The sequence below is a fragment of the Haliaeetus leucocephalus genome, unplaced genomic scaffold (assembly GCF_000737465.1).
Source record: "Haliaeetus leucocephalus isolate CR32 unplaced genomic scaffold, Haliaeetus_leucocephalus-4.0 Scaffold206, whole genome shotgun sequence".
NCBI classification, from domain to species: domain Eukaryota; kingdom Metazoa; phylum Chordata; class Aves; order Accipitriformes; family Accipitridae; genus Haliaeetus; species Haliaeetus leucocephalus.
In genome coordinates this window covers 10,556,540-10,576,976 of record NW_010972642.1, presented here as the reverse complement: position 1 = coordinate 10,576,976, position 20,437 = coordinate 10,556,540, and the positions used below count along the sequence as shown (strand labels likewise).

General features: G+C 36.6%; 1 protein-coding gene across 1 annotated transcript in view; it reads right to left on the bottom strand.

Annotated features, from left to right (window-relative positions):
• Positions 1-20,437, bottom strand: part of KDM7A (lysine (K)-specific demethylase 7A) — a gene marked incomplete at its 5' end in the record, with an annotated part of 40,961 nt that overhangs the window by 4,416 nt on the left and 16,108 nt on the right. The window contains 8 exons of the mRNA XM_010566269.1: positions 1,892-2,100; positions 2,242-2,390; positions 4,708-4,805; positions 9,652-9,809; positions 10,337-10,461; positions 11,951-12,160; positions 13,010-13,099; positions 17,300-17,391. Of these exons, the coding sequence (XP_010564571.1) occupies positions 1,892-2,100; positions 2,242-2,390; positions 4,708-4,805; positions 9,652-9,809; positions 10,337-10,461; positions 11,951-12,160; positions 13,010-13,099; positions 17,300-17,391 (1,131 nt within the window). The remainder of the gene's footprint in view (positions 1-1,891; positions 2,101-2,241; positions 2,391-4,707; positions 4,806-9,651; positions 9,810-10,336; positions 10,462-11,950; positions 12,161-13,009; positions 13,100-17,299; positions 17,392-20,437) is intronic.

The window sequence follows — 20,437 nt, the reverse complement described above, 5'->3', positions numbered from 1 at the left end:
GCTTACTTCCTTTGTTATGCTACACTTTTCTACTATGGCTTTGTATCATGAGGAGTTCATACAAAGATGGACATTTAATTTTCAAGTATTACTGATCGTATTGTTTCTAAGCACTGATGTGCTATTCAGGTACAACATATGGAAGATCTATGCTGATAGGCCTATAGAAGAAGTGTCCACACTGAAAACACATTTACAATACAGTTAACTTGTAAAATTAAGGATATTCCAAGACACTGATTCAATTGAATTTGGAGAGACTGAAAGGTTTTGCAAAACCTGCTAGCTAGGAAGCACAGTTTCATCTTCTTCACATGTGGAGTTTGACACATGTAGTGGGTCTGGCCAGAATGGAATTTTTTCCTAACAGTCCATATGGTGCTGTATTTTAAATTTGTCGCTAAAGCAGTGTTGATAACACACCAAAGTTTTGGCTGTTGCTGAACAGCGCTTGCACAGTGTTACAGCTTTCTCTTTTCCTATTCTGCCCCCTGCAGTAAGTAGGCTAGGGGTAGGCAAGAGATTGGGAAGGGACAGCCAGGACAGCTGACGTGAACTAGCCAAAGGGCTATTCCATACCATATAAAGTCATGCTTGGCAATAAAAGCAGCGGCAGAGGACGAGGCTGGGGGGAAAGGCGGTCTTGCAAGGTAGTCATTGCTCAGAGATTGGCTGGGTATCAGTCTGCTTGCAGAAAGTGGTGAGTGATTGCTTTTGCACCACTTGTTTCTTTTCCCCTTTCTTTCACTTACTAAACTGTCTTCATGTCAGCCCATAATCTTCTCACTTTTGCTCTTTCTATTCTCTCTCCAATCCCACAGGGTGGAGGGAGAGAACAAGTGGCTGTGTGGGTGCTTAGCTGCTGGCCTGAGTCAACCCACCACAATTTAGAGACCTGGTTACTACCTTTTTCATGAAGCTATGAAGATAGAAAGGCACTGCATGTGTCTGTGTGGTTTGCTGGTTAGGGTTTTTTAGTGGTGGTGGTGGGTTTATTTATTTATTTATTTGGTAGGTTGGTGGGTTTTAAGGACATACAGTACAACTTCAGTTACCAGAACACAGTCCGTGACATCACATTAGGCTTTCCCATTATCCAGGTAAACAAAAATCAACATACTATTAGTTCTGTGAATTAGCACCCTATTTGTTGGTGGGGTTCTATTAGTTTCACGTCAGCAAAGGTATAATCCTCTTCCATTTCCTTCTCAAGCAAAGAATTTTCAAACATAATGACTCTCTTTTTCTCTGTTCCGAGAAGAGATTTTGATTCCTTTGAGGGGATTAGTGTTAATGTTCTACTGTCCGTCATTCCAAAATGCGTTTAACAGATGTCTGTTTTCCACTGACATCAAAATGCCACTGAAAAAAATTACCTCTGAATTCTCCTCTTCAAGATTACTATCTCCTTTAATGCACTGCATTCATAGCAGAATTTCAGGAGTAAAGCCAAATATGCGTTCCAAAGACACATGAGAAAATCACCACACAGATTCCTATGGACATCTAAGTAACACACATGCCATGAAAGCTGCAACCATGAAGGTTCTGTCAACCTTTTCTGAAGGAGATTACACTTTCAATAAGGAGACTACACTTTCAATCTAGCCATAACTTTGCCACTCTTGTAAGGAAGCCATAAAACTTTTAGATGGCACTATTTAGAATATTTATTCTGATGACCTCTCTAAGTTTGTCCCAATTTTCAGAAGTAACATTTACTTTTTATAGGGGAAAAAACCCCCAAAACCCAAAGAACACACCTTTTTAAATGTCAGTCTCACTTACTTAAAAACTTGACTACAAAACTAAAAATATAACTTTTAAGTGCTTATTCTGAGCAGTTTGTCCAAGAGCAGAGAGCAGCAGTACCATTAGTTCAGATACCTACCACATTCTATTGTTTTGTGGCTCTGAGATGGCTGTCTGTCTTTATGCCGACTCCTGGGGTAGCTTCTGTGTTCCTGAAGAGAGGTTCTTTTATCTGTGCAGTCTGTGCTTTGAGTATGACCTGGTAAACATGTAGTATAGTGCAATCCTGCCATAGAAAGCATGCCCTGAATAGCTTCTTCTTCTGTACTTGTCGAGGTAGGACATTCCCTAGAAAAATAAAGGAGTATTAATTAAGCAGTTTAAAACAGAACACTAAATTTCTCCGAAGGAATGCTTTTTACATTGGTATAAAGCAGAACTATAAATGTGTGCAAGAAGTTTATAAACAAATACCCACAATGTGCTTACTTTTTACTGGGAGTTTCATTTCTGGATGGCTTCTGGGTATTTTGACAAAGGTCTCTCATGACCTTAGATTCTTCTTTGAAATTTGATGTTACTTCCTGTTTCTCTTCATCACCTGAGCTTTCTGACTCCTCTGTGGAGGAATCCTTCTGCTGAAACAAGAGGAAACAGTACGCAGAATGGTCACCATGCCTTCTAAATAGAGACGCTACCTTAATTTATGCTAAGTAAAAAATTCAAAGGCTTCCAGCTCCAACTTATTTACATATATAGTATTCAAAATGCAGTTAATTTGAATATAGCAACTGAGATGCTACACATCCAAATTTTGTAACACTGATAAGTACAAGCTCCAGCAATACAGAAAGCTCCAAAATCCATTTTCTTACAGAAAACACTACACACATTAAACCATCCACAAATCATTGTTTTCTCTTTAAAGAGAGCATTGATTATTCTTATCTTCAATATTCAAAGTAGAGGAAAAAAATATGGAAGTACGGTTCCAAGCAGCAGCCAGAATTGATGCTTATTACCTATAACAGGACACATCCTGCCCCAAGTAATTGTTTCTGGTTTCTGCTCTCACAAAAGATAACTTTCAGCAGCAGCATCTCTCTGATGAGTGACAGAAGCTCTCAGGTAAGTCCAGAACACAGTAGGAACAGAGACACAACAGCTGTTGCCTCTCTGACAGTGGCACAGCCTCATTTCATGACTGAAAGGGCTATTCAGCTCCTGCTGAGATTACAGCTTGTATGGGCAGGAGCTTCTCAAAGGTGGAGCAACCATATGTGACTGAATATGCCCTTACGTGAAGCAAGGGCTACAATAGATACGTTCCATCTTGGTAATTCAGACTAATCTGTTTTCAACAAGTACAGAGAATGCCACAATTTTTTTTTCAAGCCAAGGAATATACATGACACTCAATAAAAGTGTTGACAGTGGAAGATCAGAACATGGAGGCATCATAATTCTTCAAGACTGACACCACTATCCCTACCATCAAAAACTGAAGTGGAATGAATGAAGTGCATCGTATCACCAAGGGATATTTTTATACAATAGCTTCATTCACAAGAGCAGCTTGTTAATCTTTGACACTTGCAAAGTGACACAAACGGGCAATTAAATTATAAGTATGACTCAATGTAAGTAATAAAGCTATTATCTTGTTTTGTTAAGATCTTCTTTGGTGCAATATTAAAACATAAAAAGGATTTACAGGAGCAACCGAGACAGTTCATTTTGGATATATCATTACAAAAGACAAACTTAAATATGCAGAAAAATTATTCTATTAGATACTATTAGAAATGAAGAAGCAGAAGAATATAGAAGGAACCAAGAGAGTAAATGGTATTAATACAAAACACTTCACTCAATGACAAAGTCATCCAAAACTGGCTACTTTCTCCTGTGAAGAAGTATACCACTTCTGAATCACTAGAATAACTATTGATTCTGTGTCTTAAAAAAGGAAACCTGCTGAGCCAAAGTTGCTGACAATGCAGTTTGGGAAACCTGAAGAAGCCACATCATGAAGGTTCCTATAACTTATTCCAGCATCTAGATAAGGTAATGATGGAAGACAACAAATATTAAAATAGATCTTGACCACCATGTAAGAAGTAGGAATTTGAAGACTTCTTGTAAAGTCTTATAATAGGCTGATGATTGAAAGAAAGACCAAAGCATTAGCTTTCCAGAAGCACAAACCAAAAATCTGAGGTGATCACTCCACATTACTTACTGCTGTCCAAATAAAATTAAAATTAGGAAGTCAGAGCACAATTTTGCAAGGGAAAAAAAATCATAAAAATATTTGTGTGCATATCTATATATGCACATTTCTAAATACTAAAAGTTGTATTTAAATACATGCGTGTACATATAAATACATGTACACAGGTGTGTACGCTTTTATATTTCGCTTAGCTGTAAAGAAATCACTGGAATCTAGACCCTAAAATGAAGCATTCCCATTTATTTTGAATAGTCTAAAATACCTCAGTAGGATTTAGCCACTTCAGCTTATTTAAATAACTAAAGGCCTACAAGATCGTTTCCATTTAAACATGCTCTAAAATTAAACTGTGTGGTAGATACTCATAATTCTAACAATGAAATTTAGACCTGTTATGGAAGAAATGAACAAAGCAAGTAGGATCTAACTTTTCTCAGACTTTGCATGTTCCAGAGCAGGGCTCATCCTCTGCCAGCCCCACTTTAATGACAAAGATGATCATAAAATTTGGCTCAAGATAGCATATCTTATCATTTTTCTCAACACTAGAATAAATGAAGAATGAGGCAGAACCATAAGTTTGAGATATTAACTTGAACAAGAATTAAATACTTTGTTATTGCTCTTTTAACACAAACTTTGACCAGATAAATTTGAAGTGAGTGAGCAAAATTATATTTAATTGCTTTGTTAACTTTTGTGACTATTTCTAGCTATACCTGTGTAGTGCAATCAGGCTCAGATTCTTCTGAATCAGAAATATCAGAGTACTCTGAGGATCCATTCCTGAGTTCTGATTTCACACTTTCAAAGAACACTGCAGAGAGAAAAATTAAAATACAAGACCCAACATTTATTACAGATAATATTTAAAAATTATTTTGGAAGTAAAGAACAAGAAACACATATTTAGTTTTTAACGGTCAGTAAACAAAATCACATACATCCACACACTGATCTCGTTCACAAGTCAAGTTTGCTTAAAACTCTAGTGAGTTGCCTACTGTTGACCAATAGACTCCTCAAGCGACTGACTGGGTGAAGCCAGAGGAAGGGAAGTCAGGCGCAGCAGGAGCATGTATTTTTTCTCTCCCATAGAGCACATACTCCACAGATACCACCTTGGGCAGTTTCTGCTTTTGTATATAGGCTGGGATCAGAGAAGTGGCTCTCAGAAAAAGTTAATTAGAAGTAATCTTAAAGATATTTTGTCTTAGGCTCTTTGAACCTGGAATCTCCTTGTTTTAAAAAAAAAAAAAGGCAGTTATACAGAAACACTAAACATGGAAGTCAGAGGATATTAAGTGATTTAAAAGTAAAAAAATCATTGCGTTACTTGCAATTTTAATTGTCACAATTTTAATCGCGTTACTTGCAAATTTAATGTCACAGTTTACTGGCATATTCTGCCTGTTTTGTGCGACTATGGAGCTGCCAATCAGGGTTAAAATGCAGACCTGTTAAAGAAGATTAAAATATTACTATGATGATACACAATACACTTGCATTAGTTTTCATCACAGAAAGACCTGAAAAGGAAGAGGAGGAGAGGAAATACCAACCTTAGACATGCTTTTTGCTAGTAGTAAGATAAAGTACTAATTAGAGAATGAGGTGTCAAAATAGATATCAAAAACACTGGCATATGACAAAACAATCAATCAAATCAAGCCATCTAGTCCACATGGTTTTTACTTTTTTAAGCACTGAAAGAACTCAAACATGAAGTAGCTGAGCAGCTCCCAGAAGCATGTGCTCTTAAAAAACAGCGTATGACCCAAACAACCACGAGTAGGGAACACATGTGTAAGTGTTCTGAATCCAAGGCTCAAGTTCAGTGGGCTGTATGTATACCTGTGTCAAGGCTGCTGGCAGAAATCTTGATTAGGTACAAATTTATGAAAGACTACAATATGCAGTTTAACTAGCAAAAGTTTTTTGGAGAAAAGCCAAATAGAATAAAAAAATTTATGAATTTGTGTCATGAAGGCAGTAGATAAAGAAACATAAGTTTTTCAAGTTTTCAAGTACTTAGTTTCATATAAAACTATGCTGAAAGCAAATCAACATTTTAACTTTACTTATCTTCATTCCAGAGCTAATTTCTGATGTGTATGGGTTTGCTTTCAGTATAGTTTTATATGAAACTACATAAACAGAATGCAATCCTTCATAACTCATTAATTATGCAAGCATAACAGATGTAACTGTAACCCTATATACATGCAATTCTAGTAGCATTTTGTTCCTATTGTAGACTGTGGCAAAGCTCACAAATAGGCATCAAATGTATTTCAAGGCATATTATTAATTTCTAAACACTACATAAGTGGAAATTATTTTTAGAGTCAGAAGAAATCTAAGAATGAGACATCTTATCAGAAAGTGATTAAAATGAACAGCTGGCCCAAAATCTAGAGAAGACTAATTAAAATTAAGATAGTATTAGAAAAAACTGTGAGGAATATCCAAACACAGTAAATGAGCAACAACACTGTATATGAAGTTAAGCTAAATAAAGTAATGTTCAACATATGACAATAAAATGAATAGTCTAAACTACTGTAGCTCAAAAAACCCCAAGGAATTTCTGATGATAATTTAAGCCTTTGGCTCATTTCAAAAAGGCATACAAGATTCTAGGATAAGTAACAGCATGCATGATACAGAAAATAATACCATTATATAGCTCAGATGAATTTTCCTTTGGACTACTGCCTTTTTCAAAGCAAATAACCTGCTCCAATCTTCGAGAAAAATTAAAGGAAGGGGCAAGAACAATTAAGGATATCTAAATATGCTCACATGTGGAGCTTCAGATCTTAGGCAAAAATTAATGTGTAAATAGTGAACCACAACTTAACCTTCGCTAAGGCTCCTCAGGAACTTTTCTTCTTTCTGTCTAAAGGAACTAGAAGATCCTAATTATTAAAATGACAAAACTATTAAGAAGAAATGTGAGTCTTCCTATTAGAAGGCAAATGATTCACCAAGACAGAAAAGAAACTGAACATGTACATAATTAGCTATATACAGATACTACTAAGATTTATAAAAGCAATGCTAAATACAGAGTCTCATACTTCAGAAGCCTTCTTGCTTTCTCATAGAGATTAACTGATGATACCCTACTAAGTGGGACAAATTATTTGTCTGGTAATATGGTCTAGACCGAACAACTAAAGCCACCTAACATTATTGAGACATTCCTGGTTCATTTGGGGCTAGATACTAGCATACATGACATAACACACTGTATGAGCCTCAGGTCTGAACCAGTTTGGCTATGCCAGTATTCCTATATGCGGCTAAACCATTGTCCATTTTTACCACTTCTTTACTTTGCAAGCTCTGTGCAAAGCAGTCAGAGAACACCTCTCCCGTTTTCCTTCTGCCTTGTATTGTTCAAACAGCCAGGGAAGCTGCATTCCTTTATACGTCTCTTTAAAAAAAAAAAAACAAACAAAAAACAACAAAAAAACCCAGTTGCTCCCCCCCTCAACTTTCTACATTCACCTGTAAAAGATTACTGTAGTTTTCTCACCGTTCTCTTTCACATACAGGTTTCAGATATATTTACTGATCTTCACAACAACACATCATGTATTATTGGGACCCCTCATCTCTTCATCCATGAATGTGATTTTAACTGAGCTTTAAAAAAAACTCAGTCTAAATATACAAGTTGGGTTTTGCGCTTTTTTTGTCTGTTGTTTTTGTGAATTACCTTGGTAATTACTATTGTAACTTCAAAATGAACCAGTCTACCCTCAGATAAAGTTATGGCTCTGTATGCTTCCAGAGACTGGGAGGAATAGTCCAGAAATCACGTGAATGAAAGAAGTCATGATCTGTAAGATCAGCTACTGTGAATTCAGAAAAATATCTTAAATCACCTTCCCTTCATCCACACAAAGTATCTTGCTCTATCAAGCACAGCACTTGATCTTTGTCTCTCTGATAACACTGGGTCACCATTTAGAACCAGGATCTTGGCATGACACACAAAGCTATATAGAGCTTCATCTGTTTAAAGGCATCTCTCTGTGGACATTGCTTCTTGGCCTAAATCCCAGTAAGAACAATGGAAGGCAGCAGCTGTTATAGAAACAGGTAGTTCCTTTTATGGAATTCCCTGCAGAAGAGTATCATCTCTCTCTCTCTGTAGACCTTCAGTTAAGGCAAAATAATCAAATGTAGGTGATCTTTATAGGGAAGTCTGAAGACTCTCACTATTCAATTAAAAATATTAGCGATAGACCCGAGTACTCAATTTCTGGAAGAACAAGCTCAACATTCACTTCTAAGTACATTTCTTACATTTAGATACACACTGCCATATTCATTCTGTATCAACCAAGAGCAACAATTTTGAAGAAAATCTACAATTTCTTCATATGATTCAGTCTTTGATTCAAGTGTAAAACTTAGTTTAATTTACTTAGTTTAATTCTGAAAGTGGAAAAACACCACATATGCCTAAGCCTTCACTCAACAAGCCGTTTGCCTTGTTGGTTCACCAGTACCCAAGAGGGACTTCTTTCCTGTGCAAATTTTTTAATATTGTCCTCTGTGACCTTTGGAAGCACAGTCAACAGGGATTACAAATTGCTTTGTTAATGAAAATAATTAAATATTTTATCCATGCTGACAATGGACTCAAATGTTGTTATGGATTGTTGTGCAGGAAACCAAGGGAATTGTAAGTCTCTTGAGGAGTCTTGTTATCTTTTAAGTCTTGACCTCCATTTCCTATTACATACCCTCTGAGCTCTTCTAAGTTCTATTGTGAAAGGATGTGACTTTTATAATTAAGCAGAGAGCTGAACAGCTATGTCAAGGACCAATTTGTCACTGCACACAGACAGTACTATTAAAATAGGTGCTGAAAACAGGCACTCAATATTGATACTTTACTAATACACTGTGTGATCAGCACTGCTGAACACTTGGCAGGAAGGCTTGAGGCTACAGAAAGACCAAAAGAGATTAACTCCTAGTGAAGGATGGTTTAAAGTATTGGAAACTGGGGTTAAAGTGTTTTACAGATAACCTAAATTCTTCCCCAGCCTTGCAGATTTCTGCAAAGTTAAAAGCCTAAGATTTTTTTAATGCTAAATTACATTTGATCACTTGTATGGAATAAACCTAATAATTAACAAGACATACAAAATTGTATGATCAAGTATGTAATCACCAAATTGAACAGAAAAGTAAAATATAAGATAGGTTTAAAGTTAGCTGCAAAATTAGCTGTAAGTTATGGTCTTCGCTTCTCTACAGTGAATGATGTGACGAACTTTTCACACTGAAGTATATTTTAGTAAAGAAAAATCAGCATTCTTACACTATGAAACAGACCAAAAGGAACAAATACTCACCTAGAACACCAGTTAAACCTCCACTCTGAAAAACGCTGTACATAGTATTCAGGACTGCACTAACATAAAAAGGTGTTTTACTTTTCAACTCTATCCTGTTAGCTTCTTCAGTAGACAGATAATATTTGACAAATGCTTTGCTTTAACTTCTAATATTACTTCTCTGATATATTAGTTTATCCTCTTTATACTTTGGTAAAATTTCAGTCAGACTTCACAATAGTTAGACCCTCTTCAAGACCACCAAAATGTTCAACTGATAGGACTTAGAGACAAGCTTACTGTTCAGTGGTTTCTGGGCGTCTGCATTCCCTTCTCCTTCAGATCCTGAGGGCTGGTCTTCTACCTTAACAGTCATCTTTTTCGACCTTGTCCTGTCATCTTCATCTTCACTATCTGCTGTGTAAAGACTTCGATCTGTAAATGGGCGTCTCTCATCTCTGTCTCACAAGAAAAAAAAAAAAATCACATTATTCTTACAAACCTGAAAGATGTTTTCATTATTTACAACACGTTCTCAAGATACAACAGTAACGTTCTCTTATGCTCATCTTTTTGTTCCAAATTGTACATACTCCCATTTCACTCCCTGTACAACCATCATTTCCATAAAGATGCAAAGTTTTACACCAGAATATTTTTAATGAGAATGACTCCAATACATGGATACAAAACAACCATTTCTACTTTGAAGCATTCCCTTCAGTACAAATCCAACTGAGAAACTGAATGAAATGCTGTAACAAAGGAACATGCAAAGAATCTCCTCTTCTTCACTCCATAACCATGGCTCCACTAGGGGACAGCAGACACAACAGACAACACATTGCTTCTACATTCCTAACATGAATCTTACTGGTAAAAAGGAACTTAGAGCTCCACAAACAGAAAAGAAATGTTATTAACAATTAGCAAGCTCCAGACCATGATGACTAGGAAGAAGTGATCCACAATCAACCCTTGGTACCTAATTATTCTTCCATTTGACAGCAGAAGGCGAAGATCATTGTCTTTTGTTCGCCATTCAGGTACTGTAGAAGATGGCTGAAAGGGCTTGTTAAATCTCCCATTCAGTTTCGAGCTTGTGGTGTCCTAAAGAAGTAAAAGCAATGTCACTTATTATTTATTTCTATAAATTCAATTGTCTTTTCTGCACTCCACAAAACCTGAATCTCAGCATCAGGATGGTTACCTTCCTGATAACCAACTGAAGAAAGCTCAGACAAAACATGTTTGGATGTAAAAACCAGCAGACTGCATCTTGTCCTTCCTTGAATCTATACGCTCCTGAAGCATCTGGAACAACTACAACTTCACTATAATACTCCTTTTATATTTCCTTCGGAGAATTATCACTGTGTTCAAAACAAAGAAATACCAATAGAGACTGGCAAGCCAAAAAAAAGCTGGGCTTGGAACTGATGAGACAACTCCCGGACTGGGTATCAGGTCCCTGGAATTAGTATCCCAGAACTGATTTATAGGACAGTAAAACATCAATAATGGAAAGTAACCTGCCATAAGCAGAACTTTCTTAGCTCAAAGCAATTTACATTTGACATATCCTCTGAAGCAATCAGCGATACAATTATGTGCCAAACCAGAAACATGTGAAATAATATTTTTTTAACAAGTCAACACTAATAGTGAACAATATATTTCTACATTAAATGACAATGACTAATACTCCTAAACATTTGTTTGTAGCAATGAACTGCACAGGTTAGCTATCTGTGGTAAATTTTAAGTTCAACTTCCTGTCTTTGGGGGCTAAATGAATGTCTCTTGTTCATGCCTTATGAAGATCAATATACGGACCCAAATCAGTATTTCTCCACTATGACAGTCCATCCTGTCCCAACTGAATTTGTCAGCACTTCTCTTTCTCAGAAAGCTACTTATTTCCTTTCATAAAGCTATTTATTTCCATTCTCTCACTCCTCCTCCCATTTCTGTTGCTGTTTTTTGAAATAAGGTCATCAAACCTGAAAAAAATAATTTTTCAAGAGACTACATTTCTCTCATTCACTCCATGATACCTTTGTAATATGACCACAGAGTCCACAGCCCCACAATGGAGACCAAAGGCAGCCTTAGGCTTACTGGTAGGGAGGCACAGTCATACAGGAAATAGGAACATGACTGAAAACCAAGGCTAATCAAATTACAGTAACTGAACTATAAGAAACAGCTATCTAAAAACACATAGAGAAGCAGGCTGTCTCAGAGCCTCACCAAATCAAGGCTTTGCAAGCTCCCTTTTCTTCACAGAACTGATTCAATGTACCACTTAATAACTACAGCAGTCCTAACTCAAAAACTATACTTGAAGTAGGTAGTGGATTCAGGACACCTTCTGAACCAAAAGGTTGAAGGAACCTCCAACAAAAAAATTATCAAGGAAGAAAGAAATTCCTATCAGAAAACCTCAAAAGAAAGAAACCAAAACCAAATCTATCCATGTCTTTCATGACAAAGAGTAGTAGCCTGTGTTCTTATGCATGTTATAAGCTTTTCCCTTTCAACAGAGATTAGAAATCTACTCTGGTTTTGTTTTTCTTGTACATAACTCAATACTTGCCTCCTCCCACGGTGACATCTCCAGCCTTTTCAGTACCTCCCTAGTGTGGAGTTCCAGGATGTCCAGATTAGAAGGAGTTTTGGCAGCATGGTCTCTCAGTTTCCTCACCCTTCGTCTGGAGTGGTGAGGGGAAGTTGTTTCATGCAAAGACCGTGAAGTTGGACACGAACCAAGAATTCCCTGAGTTTTAACTAGTTTGCTGTTTTCCTCCTTTAATTAAAAACACATATTTCAGAATAGTCTCAGGGGAATAAACCCACATATTTAAGTGCTGCTTCTTATTCATCTAATTAAATGTAAATGATATAAATAAAATCGCTAGACCTTTTAGAGAGGTACTACATATTTCCTATGGATTTGATGTACAAAGCTTAGTTCTACTGCACCTCTTTCCCATTTGGAGCTTTTATACTCTCCCATAATAGTAGTGCTTAATGCCAAAAGTTACCACCAAAACATACGGTTTTATTCAGGAAGGCAGCATAGGGTAGACATGTATTGTACCCAACAGACCATATTTCAGTTCTCAGAACTGTTCTCTCCACATGCAAATGTGAGAATTTGTCAAGAATCAACGTTCATTAAGGAATAAAGGAGCAAAACACTGGTATAGGAAGGGAAAAAAGAAATTAAAAAAACTCTATGTAACAGTGACAAAGCATGAGAAAAAGAGCAAAAGAGACAACTGCATCAGAACTAACAAAACAGTAGGAGAATGTAATATGCACAGAATTTCAAACTAAACTCTTTAACAATAATTACTGTGAATGTGTTGTTAAGTAGTTATAAGTGAGAGCATTTTAGAAATACTGACCTACAGATAATTTCACCATTAAAAATATTTTTAAAAAACTAAAACACCCTTGCTATACATTTTCTTTATCTGAAATACCCATAGCTTAGTATTCCCAACAGTTTTCCTCTTGATCTTCTATTAAATGGAAGTTAAATAAATTAAAAGGTGAATACAGTCGATCAGAAGCATAACTACTGTGGAATACCCCAATCAAAAGATTTTTTTTTTTCTGCAGGCTTATCTTGGGTAGCCTCTGTTCTTACCTCTACAGAACGAATCACTTTTGAGAGCTCTTTTATGAGATGCCCAGGCCTAATGTTGTCTGGAATTTCAAAGGCATGTTCTGTTACAAGCTGTATACAAAGGGGGAAGAAAAGATACTTAATTCATTTTTTCAGATAAAAGCGGAAGTAATATGAAAAACAAAGCTACAGGGAAAAAATTAAAATAAAAAAAACCAGATTAATTTCTGTAATAATGACTGCAAACTGCCAGGACAGATACAAACACGCACACTGAAGCTTCCAGTCCAAGCTTAAGAAGGCAGCAGATATCCCTCAATGTCTCTAAGAATCCAAAGAAGGGGTAATACAAAGCCATACTGACAATCACTTATTTATTTTTTTTCCCCTCAGTACAGCAATCAGCTTCTTTTTTTTCCTTTAGCATGGTCGGTATAGAGCCACACTTCAGAAAATCATTATAGTCATGACCTTCAAAATTGCTAAAGACTAAGGAAATTTCATTATGGCAAAAATTTAACCTAAAGAGAAAATCAAGAATAATATTCACTAACCAACATGCAGATTTTCAGATATCTGCCTCACATTTCACTTTTAAAGACTACCTTCTTTGCTTATTTAGAATCTAGTCGGTTGGAGAAAGTGACTCAAAAAAAAAGTCATTCCTTATAAAAAAATTTAGGAAGCCCTAGCAGTTTATGTTCCCTTTAATCCTTTGAAACAGTATCAGAGACAGATCTCATATATATATATATAAAAACACCAATCTGAGTGAGTCCAAACTCTACAGTTAGATCTAGTAAAAAATATTTAATATTTTGTATGTACAGTTTAAATATGCCTCAAAACACTTACTTAGAATTAAACAGACAAAACAGCACTCACACATAGACCAGAATGACTGACTTGAATCCTGCTATCCGCTTAATAGACTATTTAAATGGAAAAACATCCCACAAACACTTTCAGCTACCCACATTTCAAAAATGAGATTCAGCAGCAAAATTGCTGCTAGAAGCAATTTGATACTGTACATGCATTTCACTGAACCTGGCTTCTTCTCAGTAATTAAAAAGAATGCTCTCTCCCCTTAAAAAAAACCCAACATGGATGTATAACCATGATATAATCATTCATTTCAGTGCCATATTGTTTACCATTGTTCATTCTTTGAATGCATCGCCTCTACACATTCACATTTGGGAACACGGCACCTCTGTCACTAAACTGTATAATTTTTCCATCAAGTTACTGGTCATTTCAGGACCATACAGTCCTTTCCACTTAAGGACTTCACTCTCCCAAAAGCCTTCCTGCCCATGAAGACTTCAAGAGGAAGTGACTGATGCAATCCTCAAAAAAAACACTGACTTCAAAGGTTCTCTAGTTTAAAAATACTGAAAAGCCTTCCCAATTCAAACATAGTTTATATCAGAAGCACATTCTTTTGCCAGTATGATTTATAGTAACTCTCTGAGCAAAGTGGAGTTCCACTGGCAAGCTCATTTGTTTGCCACTATAAACGGTACCTATTTAGACCAAAGCTTTCTCAATTAAGCTGTAGCAAAGTAATTATTTAAAAAAAAAAAAAATCCATCCAAGCAACTTAAGTATGCAAACAAATTCAAATGGATATCTATATAACCTAACAGTCTGACAGAAGGAAAGGATGGGCAGGAAATATGAATACCCACAGATGCCATGTCTGAAAAAATATTACCATTATTAAATAACTTGGTTTTAAGTTGTCTCTGCATACTGCTTCTTGGAAAAGGAACAAGCAGCCTTTGAGACTGAGGAACTCTCTTGTAATAGGGAGACCAGTAACAACAAAATGGCCTAAGTATGTCAGATGTAAACTGCAGGTAAAGAAAATAATGGAAAAAAGCTATGATGCATTCAAGAGCTTCAAGAAATGGTTTTGTAAATGTTGGAAATATACAGAGGAAAAAGAAACTTGTCCTAAATCAAGAGATACAGATAAAAAAAGTCCTGGTAAATGGCAAATGAATTCACCCATCTTTGGAAACTAGCATCAAAATGAAGTATATCAATACTTTAAAAAGCACACACAAAAAAATAAAGATAAAAATAATAAACTCCACATCCCTCCCTCCCCTGATTTTTTTCCTTTTATAACAGCTATTAATATCTTTTTTAAAAAACACAGAACACTTGCCCAAAATAACCTTACTGGCACATGAATCAAACATCTGAAAAATTGAATCTGAGACCTGTTGCTTATGCAAGCTGGAAGGAAGCCAGAGCTAAAATCCAAGAGCTCAGACGACTGGATAGGTCATCATCATTATTGTGTGTATCTGTGCAGATTGATGATCTGCACCAAAGTAATCAGAAGATACACATACTGATAAAAGCCTTGCACAAACTGAATTCAAATAAAGACATGAAAACTAAAATAATTTTAGTAGCACTCAATCTCTATTCTCAGCATCTTATAATTTTTAGCAGTTTTAAAATATTGCAGAAATGAAGATACCACTGCCCTGCTGAAGACAAGTTTGAAATTCTACAGCAAATAGTTTAAAACAATACACTAACATAATTCACATATGTCTTGAAAAGACATACTCCATGACAGGAATGTGAAACCTCATGAGCAGGCTTCTGATTGGAGGAGTATTCATTTGTCATTTCTTTTTCAGAATCTGTCTGAAATCCCCAGCATTAGCAGATCATACAGCAATGTACAAAGTTCCTTCTGTCTTCAGCTGCATACAACTACAATCCTATCGCACACATGGCCTGCTGCAAAGAAAAGATCAGCTCACTTATGAAGAAGTAGCTAGAAAAGATGAACGCAAGGTACAAAACATGATAGCTGGTGGGCAGCAGACAACATTGTGATTAGATCACTGATGCTGTGCAGTTTCCTCACAACTTAAATGTCTTTTCAGCCCGTGGTTTGGGAATACTCACAGGTCTCATTAATAAGCATGTGCAATTATTTTTTTTCCATAGAAAAGTAGGAAACATATCACATTCTAGATGAAGTATTAATCAAAGTACTTCATGAGCTACGAGACAGCACACAAATGCTACAATACTATACTACAGCAATCTGGAAAAGAGGAATGCCAATCCAATTTCAGATTAAAATAAGGATTTATACAGGCTGTGTTGGATCTCATTTATCAGCAGTCTGATTACTTGGTTTGCTTATTATCCCTGCCACGGATGCAGGGATAGCTTGGATTCACACGTGGTTTAACAGCTTAGGCACAACATCCTGTAAATACCGCTACACTGCTTACTAGCTAGCTTTGATCCAGAATGGGACAAAGAGGCACTAGAGAACCAACTCAGAGGTGTTACAGAGGGCCAGCAAAGGTTCACCTGGAATTAATAATGCTGCACAGGCTGCACCCCAGCGGACTCCACACAGAGTAACCACCTCTGCGTTTGCACCTCGTGTTCAGTTCCACGAAGTTCATTATGTTGGATGCAGCATTGTGCAAATATCATACCTGTTGTATAATAAGTTCTCTTACACGGAGAACTTGTGGGCAGAAAGACCAAACAGATCTCCAAGAGCCAGTTCAAGTCAGCATGGCCAGCAACAAACTAGAATTAATCAGCTCAGTCAGAACCAAACTGCCTGTCAGTGAACAGCACTTCCCAGAAGCACAGGTTCCAAGAGGGCTTATTAGCTCAGGCAAATGAAAAAACACATGGAGTTAGGTCAGATCCAGTGCTATGCCAAAACAAATAAGCTTTCCTGGAGAGCAGAGCACCAGCAAAGCCTGTGTAGACAACATATTAATGATTTGACAAGAGTTAGCCAATGTTCAGCAGGGACAGTATTCAACTGAAGTTAATATCCTCATCTGTATCTAAACCGACTCTTCAGCAATACAGGTGCACCAGAAATGTGCCTTCCAAAGCACTGACATTAATGGAAAATGCCAAATATCAGGCCATTCCATCCCCCCACTGCCTCAGAGTAGGATGGATCAACTACATAAACAGACTTGTCAGAAAAAAACCCCACCTTATCAGCTTATTCTCTAGCATTTTTATACCATCCTGAGGTGAAGCAAGATTCTACTACTATAAGCTACAATACAAGAGCTTATTAATTGGTCTAAAAAGACTTTTTTAGCATCATAGATTATAAAATTGTCATGATGATTCTTCCCCACAAATCAGCAGTACATACTCTCCATAGAGCCTTTCAGTACTCATTAACAGATAAAAATAATCTTAAACTTTAAAAGGGCACAGACCTTCACTTACTTCTAAATCAAAACAGAGCTCATGAAAATAGCAAACAAAATCCCTTATACTTACTTCTTTTTTCATCCATAGTTTTAAAGCAGTAAGTAAAGCCTTCACTCCTTGCACTAAATAGCTTGGAGGCTGGAAACCATCTTCCCTCAGTTCTAAAAAGGATACAGATACCAATTTAGAAACACTAGCAGTGAAAACTCAAGAATGATACCTACCCTTCAGCCAACAAAGTTGATGTTATGCAACAGCACAAAAAAGGGAAAATTGTGCAAGCAAATGAAACATGACATCCTGTATTTGTGTGCATACTGCAGGAGAAAAAAAAAAAAAAAAAAAAAAAAAAAAACAACACACCACCCTAAAGTGATTCTATGTAAAAATCTTCTTTTTTTGACTTATTCTTGCATGAATTAGGAAGAGTTTACAACATTCTAAAGGTCAATTAAAACAAAACAGATATAAAATGCAGAACAAGAGAAAACATATTTGAAGAAAGAAATCACTTTTCTTTCATTCAGAAATATTTTAGTCGAACGGGACCAGAATGATGTGGGATGTATCTCTACATTAGAATTCCTATTGCTTATTCCCATACATACAGCAAATGGTTCACACTAGCACACTTCCACTCCCCGAATGTTTTCTGTCACCCTTCCAATTATCACAGTTCTCCCTCACACAGTTTACATCATTATTCCTCCCAAAATCAGAGAGGGTGGGGGTTGAAATCACTCTGCTACAGAAGCTGCTCTTCTTAAGAAAGCTGGTGCTTCCAAGTGACTGCAATTCCTTTTCAATTTTCTCTTTTCCTTCATGGGGAAAAAAAAAGAAGGGAAAAAACAAGTCCTCCATAAACAGCCAAAAGTAGATTGCAACCTCCTCCTGTGTTCCTGACAAATATTTCCACTTGTCAATAGCAAATGGACCAACACTAGAACTATTTGCCTCATTTTATTCCCTGAAAAGAATACACTACTAAACACTATTCTTCTAGATAATGTATTAGTCTGCTGGCAGAAAAAGGGAAGTTCTGTTACTAAACAGCTGTTCTTCCCTCAAAGATGCCTCCTACTTGTTGAAGGGTACGAGAAGGAGTGGCAGGCCTTTGAGTTGCAGCAGAAGTCTTCCTGCCCACTAGCTGACTCAGTTGATAAAATTTTGAGAATACAATGCAGCACCACAGGCTGGGTTTTTTAGCTGCAAGAGAAAAGACTGCATGACATAAGAGTAATCAAAATTAATGAGTATCAGATAGATGAACAAATTACCTATTCTGAAGCCCCAAGAACTATGAAGTTTAGGTGAATGCCATAACACTTACAATACCATAAAACACTTCTTCCCAATGAAAAGACAAAATCAAAATGTTTATGACCCTGTTGTCTATCATTTTGTAAAAAGAACCAGAAAGATACATTGTGCTGATTTTGCTTACTGACCTGAATTTCATACAAAGTACTGCTAACTACCATGCACTCCACATTTCATAGTTTAATCATCACCATGACCTTTCACAACCCATTTGGTAAGATCCCTTATTTATAAAACAACAAATTCTGACTAGTAAACACCTAATTCACATGAGTCTTGACGCCAAAGCCCAACATAAGCTTCACTCTAGTCATGGAAACCTCAATTTTTCTTTTTTATGATGGGTTTATAGATCATAGCATTGTTCTTCAACAAAATATCTGCTAAACCATAGATTAAAAATAACATGAGAATAAGCTTCATACCCCTCCCCTAAGACACAAGTCACAAGAAGCTCCTAGTCTATGTACTCAAGAGTCTCGGGATAAAAAGGGGATGGGGAAGGGGTGAGGGGAGGATGACATGGACACAGGACACGACTCATGGTCAGCTACATGATGTAGAAATATATCCCACGGTTTTTCCAGCAGGAATACAGTTCCTATGTCTTCTGACGAGTTTGTAAATTTTAAATACGCAGGAGTGAGAACAACCAATGCAAGCTTTCAAGAAGAAAATAGTCTTTTTTTGGAAGGAAAAGTTTTCTGCAAGTTTATTTTATCTGGTAAGATTTCTGAGTTGCTTTAGGTTCATCCAGAAACTTTAAACACTCATTTAGGAAACAAGGGTTGTTCAATGCCTTCATTTGCTGAAAGAAGAATAGATCATTTTCAATAACTGTGACTGTATTCATATTAGAAAAAGGTTACGCGAGATTCTAATCTCCTCCAAAGCAGAAGCTGAATTCAGCAGCCTCCTCTGAAGGTTGATTTCTCTCCTTTGAAATACATTATTTGGAATATGACATTTATTATGAAGATTAAATAGAGCAAGCAGAGGGCAAGATATTTGAGGAAAAGAAGGTGAAGTCAGACAGGCACTCTCTCAAGCTCAATTATACATGGGTACCAATACAGGAATTACAGGACTAGATGAGGAGGTTTGGAAAGGATCGGCAACTGTCAAGAACAAGAGCCTGTTGAGATATCTATTGATAAGCACTGATATAAATGATTTAACAGAGCTGACAGGAACTGAGGCATCTTTCCTACAAAAGCCCTCACAGACATCTTTCCCTTCACACCAAAGAGAGGATCACAACAGGTAGTTTGACTGGAAAGGTCAAAAAATTGTAGAAGTGCAAGAAAACCTCTTTATTCAGCCATGAAGCCACTAAGAAGAAACCCACACATATAAGTTAATGGGATCATTCAGAGTGTCATTTGCTGAAAGAAGGAGAGAAAGGCTATCACAGAGGGTAGTCAAAGATCTTAAATGATATGGAAGAAGCCTGAGAGAAAAACTGGTGCCATTGAAATAAGTTTCCTATCTTCCTTAACAAAGTCTTTTCAGGTAATGGCAAATTAATCGTATTTGGCTGGTAGTATAATTGCAGTGTGCCAGGATCTCAGATACTCTGTCTTGATAATCCAGAATATTTTCATTGACCAGATACATCATCAGCATTGGATGAAAAACACTAATAAAACAGTTCAAAGGTTCCAGCAGCATGCTACAAAGTGTTAGTTTACACGCATCACCAAGTGCACTAAGATTTCTGCACAGTGCGAGTTACCCTAGAAACCTTTAATCACCAAAGTAGTTTTCAGAAAGATCATTTACCAAACCCAAGAACTGCTGAATCTAGAACTGTCACAGTGCAGCATTCACTAAAATCTGGTTAAAATAATGTAACTTTTCAAAAAAAAAAAAAAAAAAATTAAATTT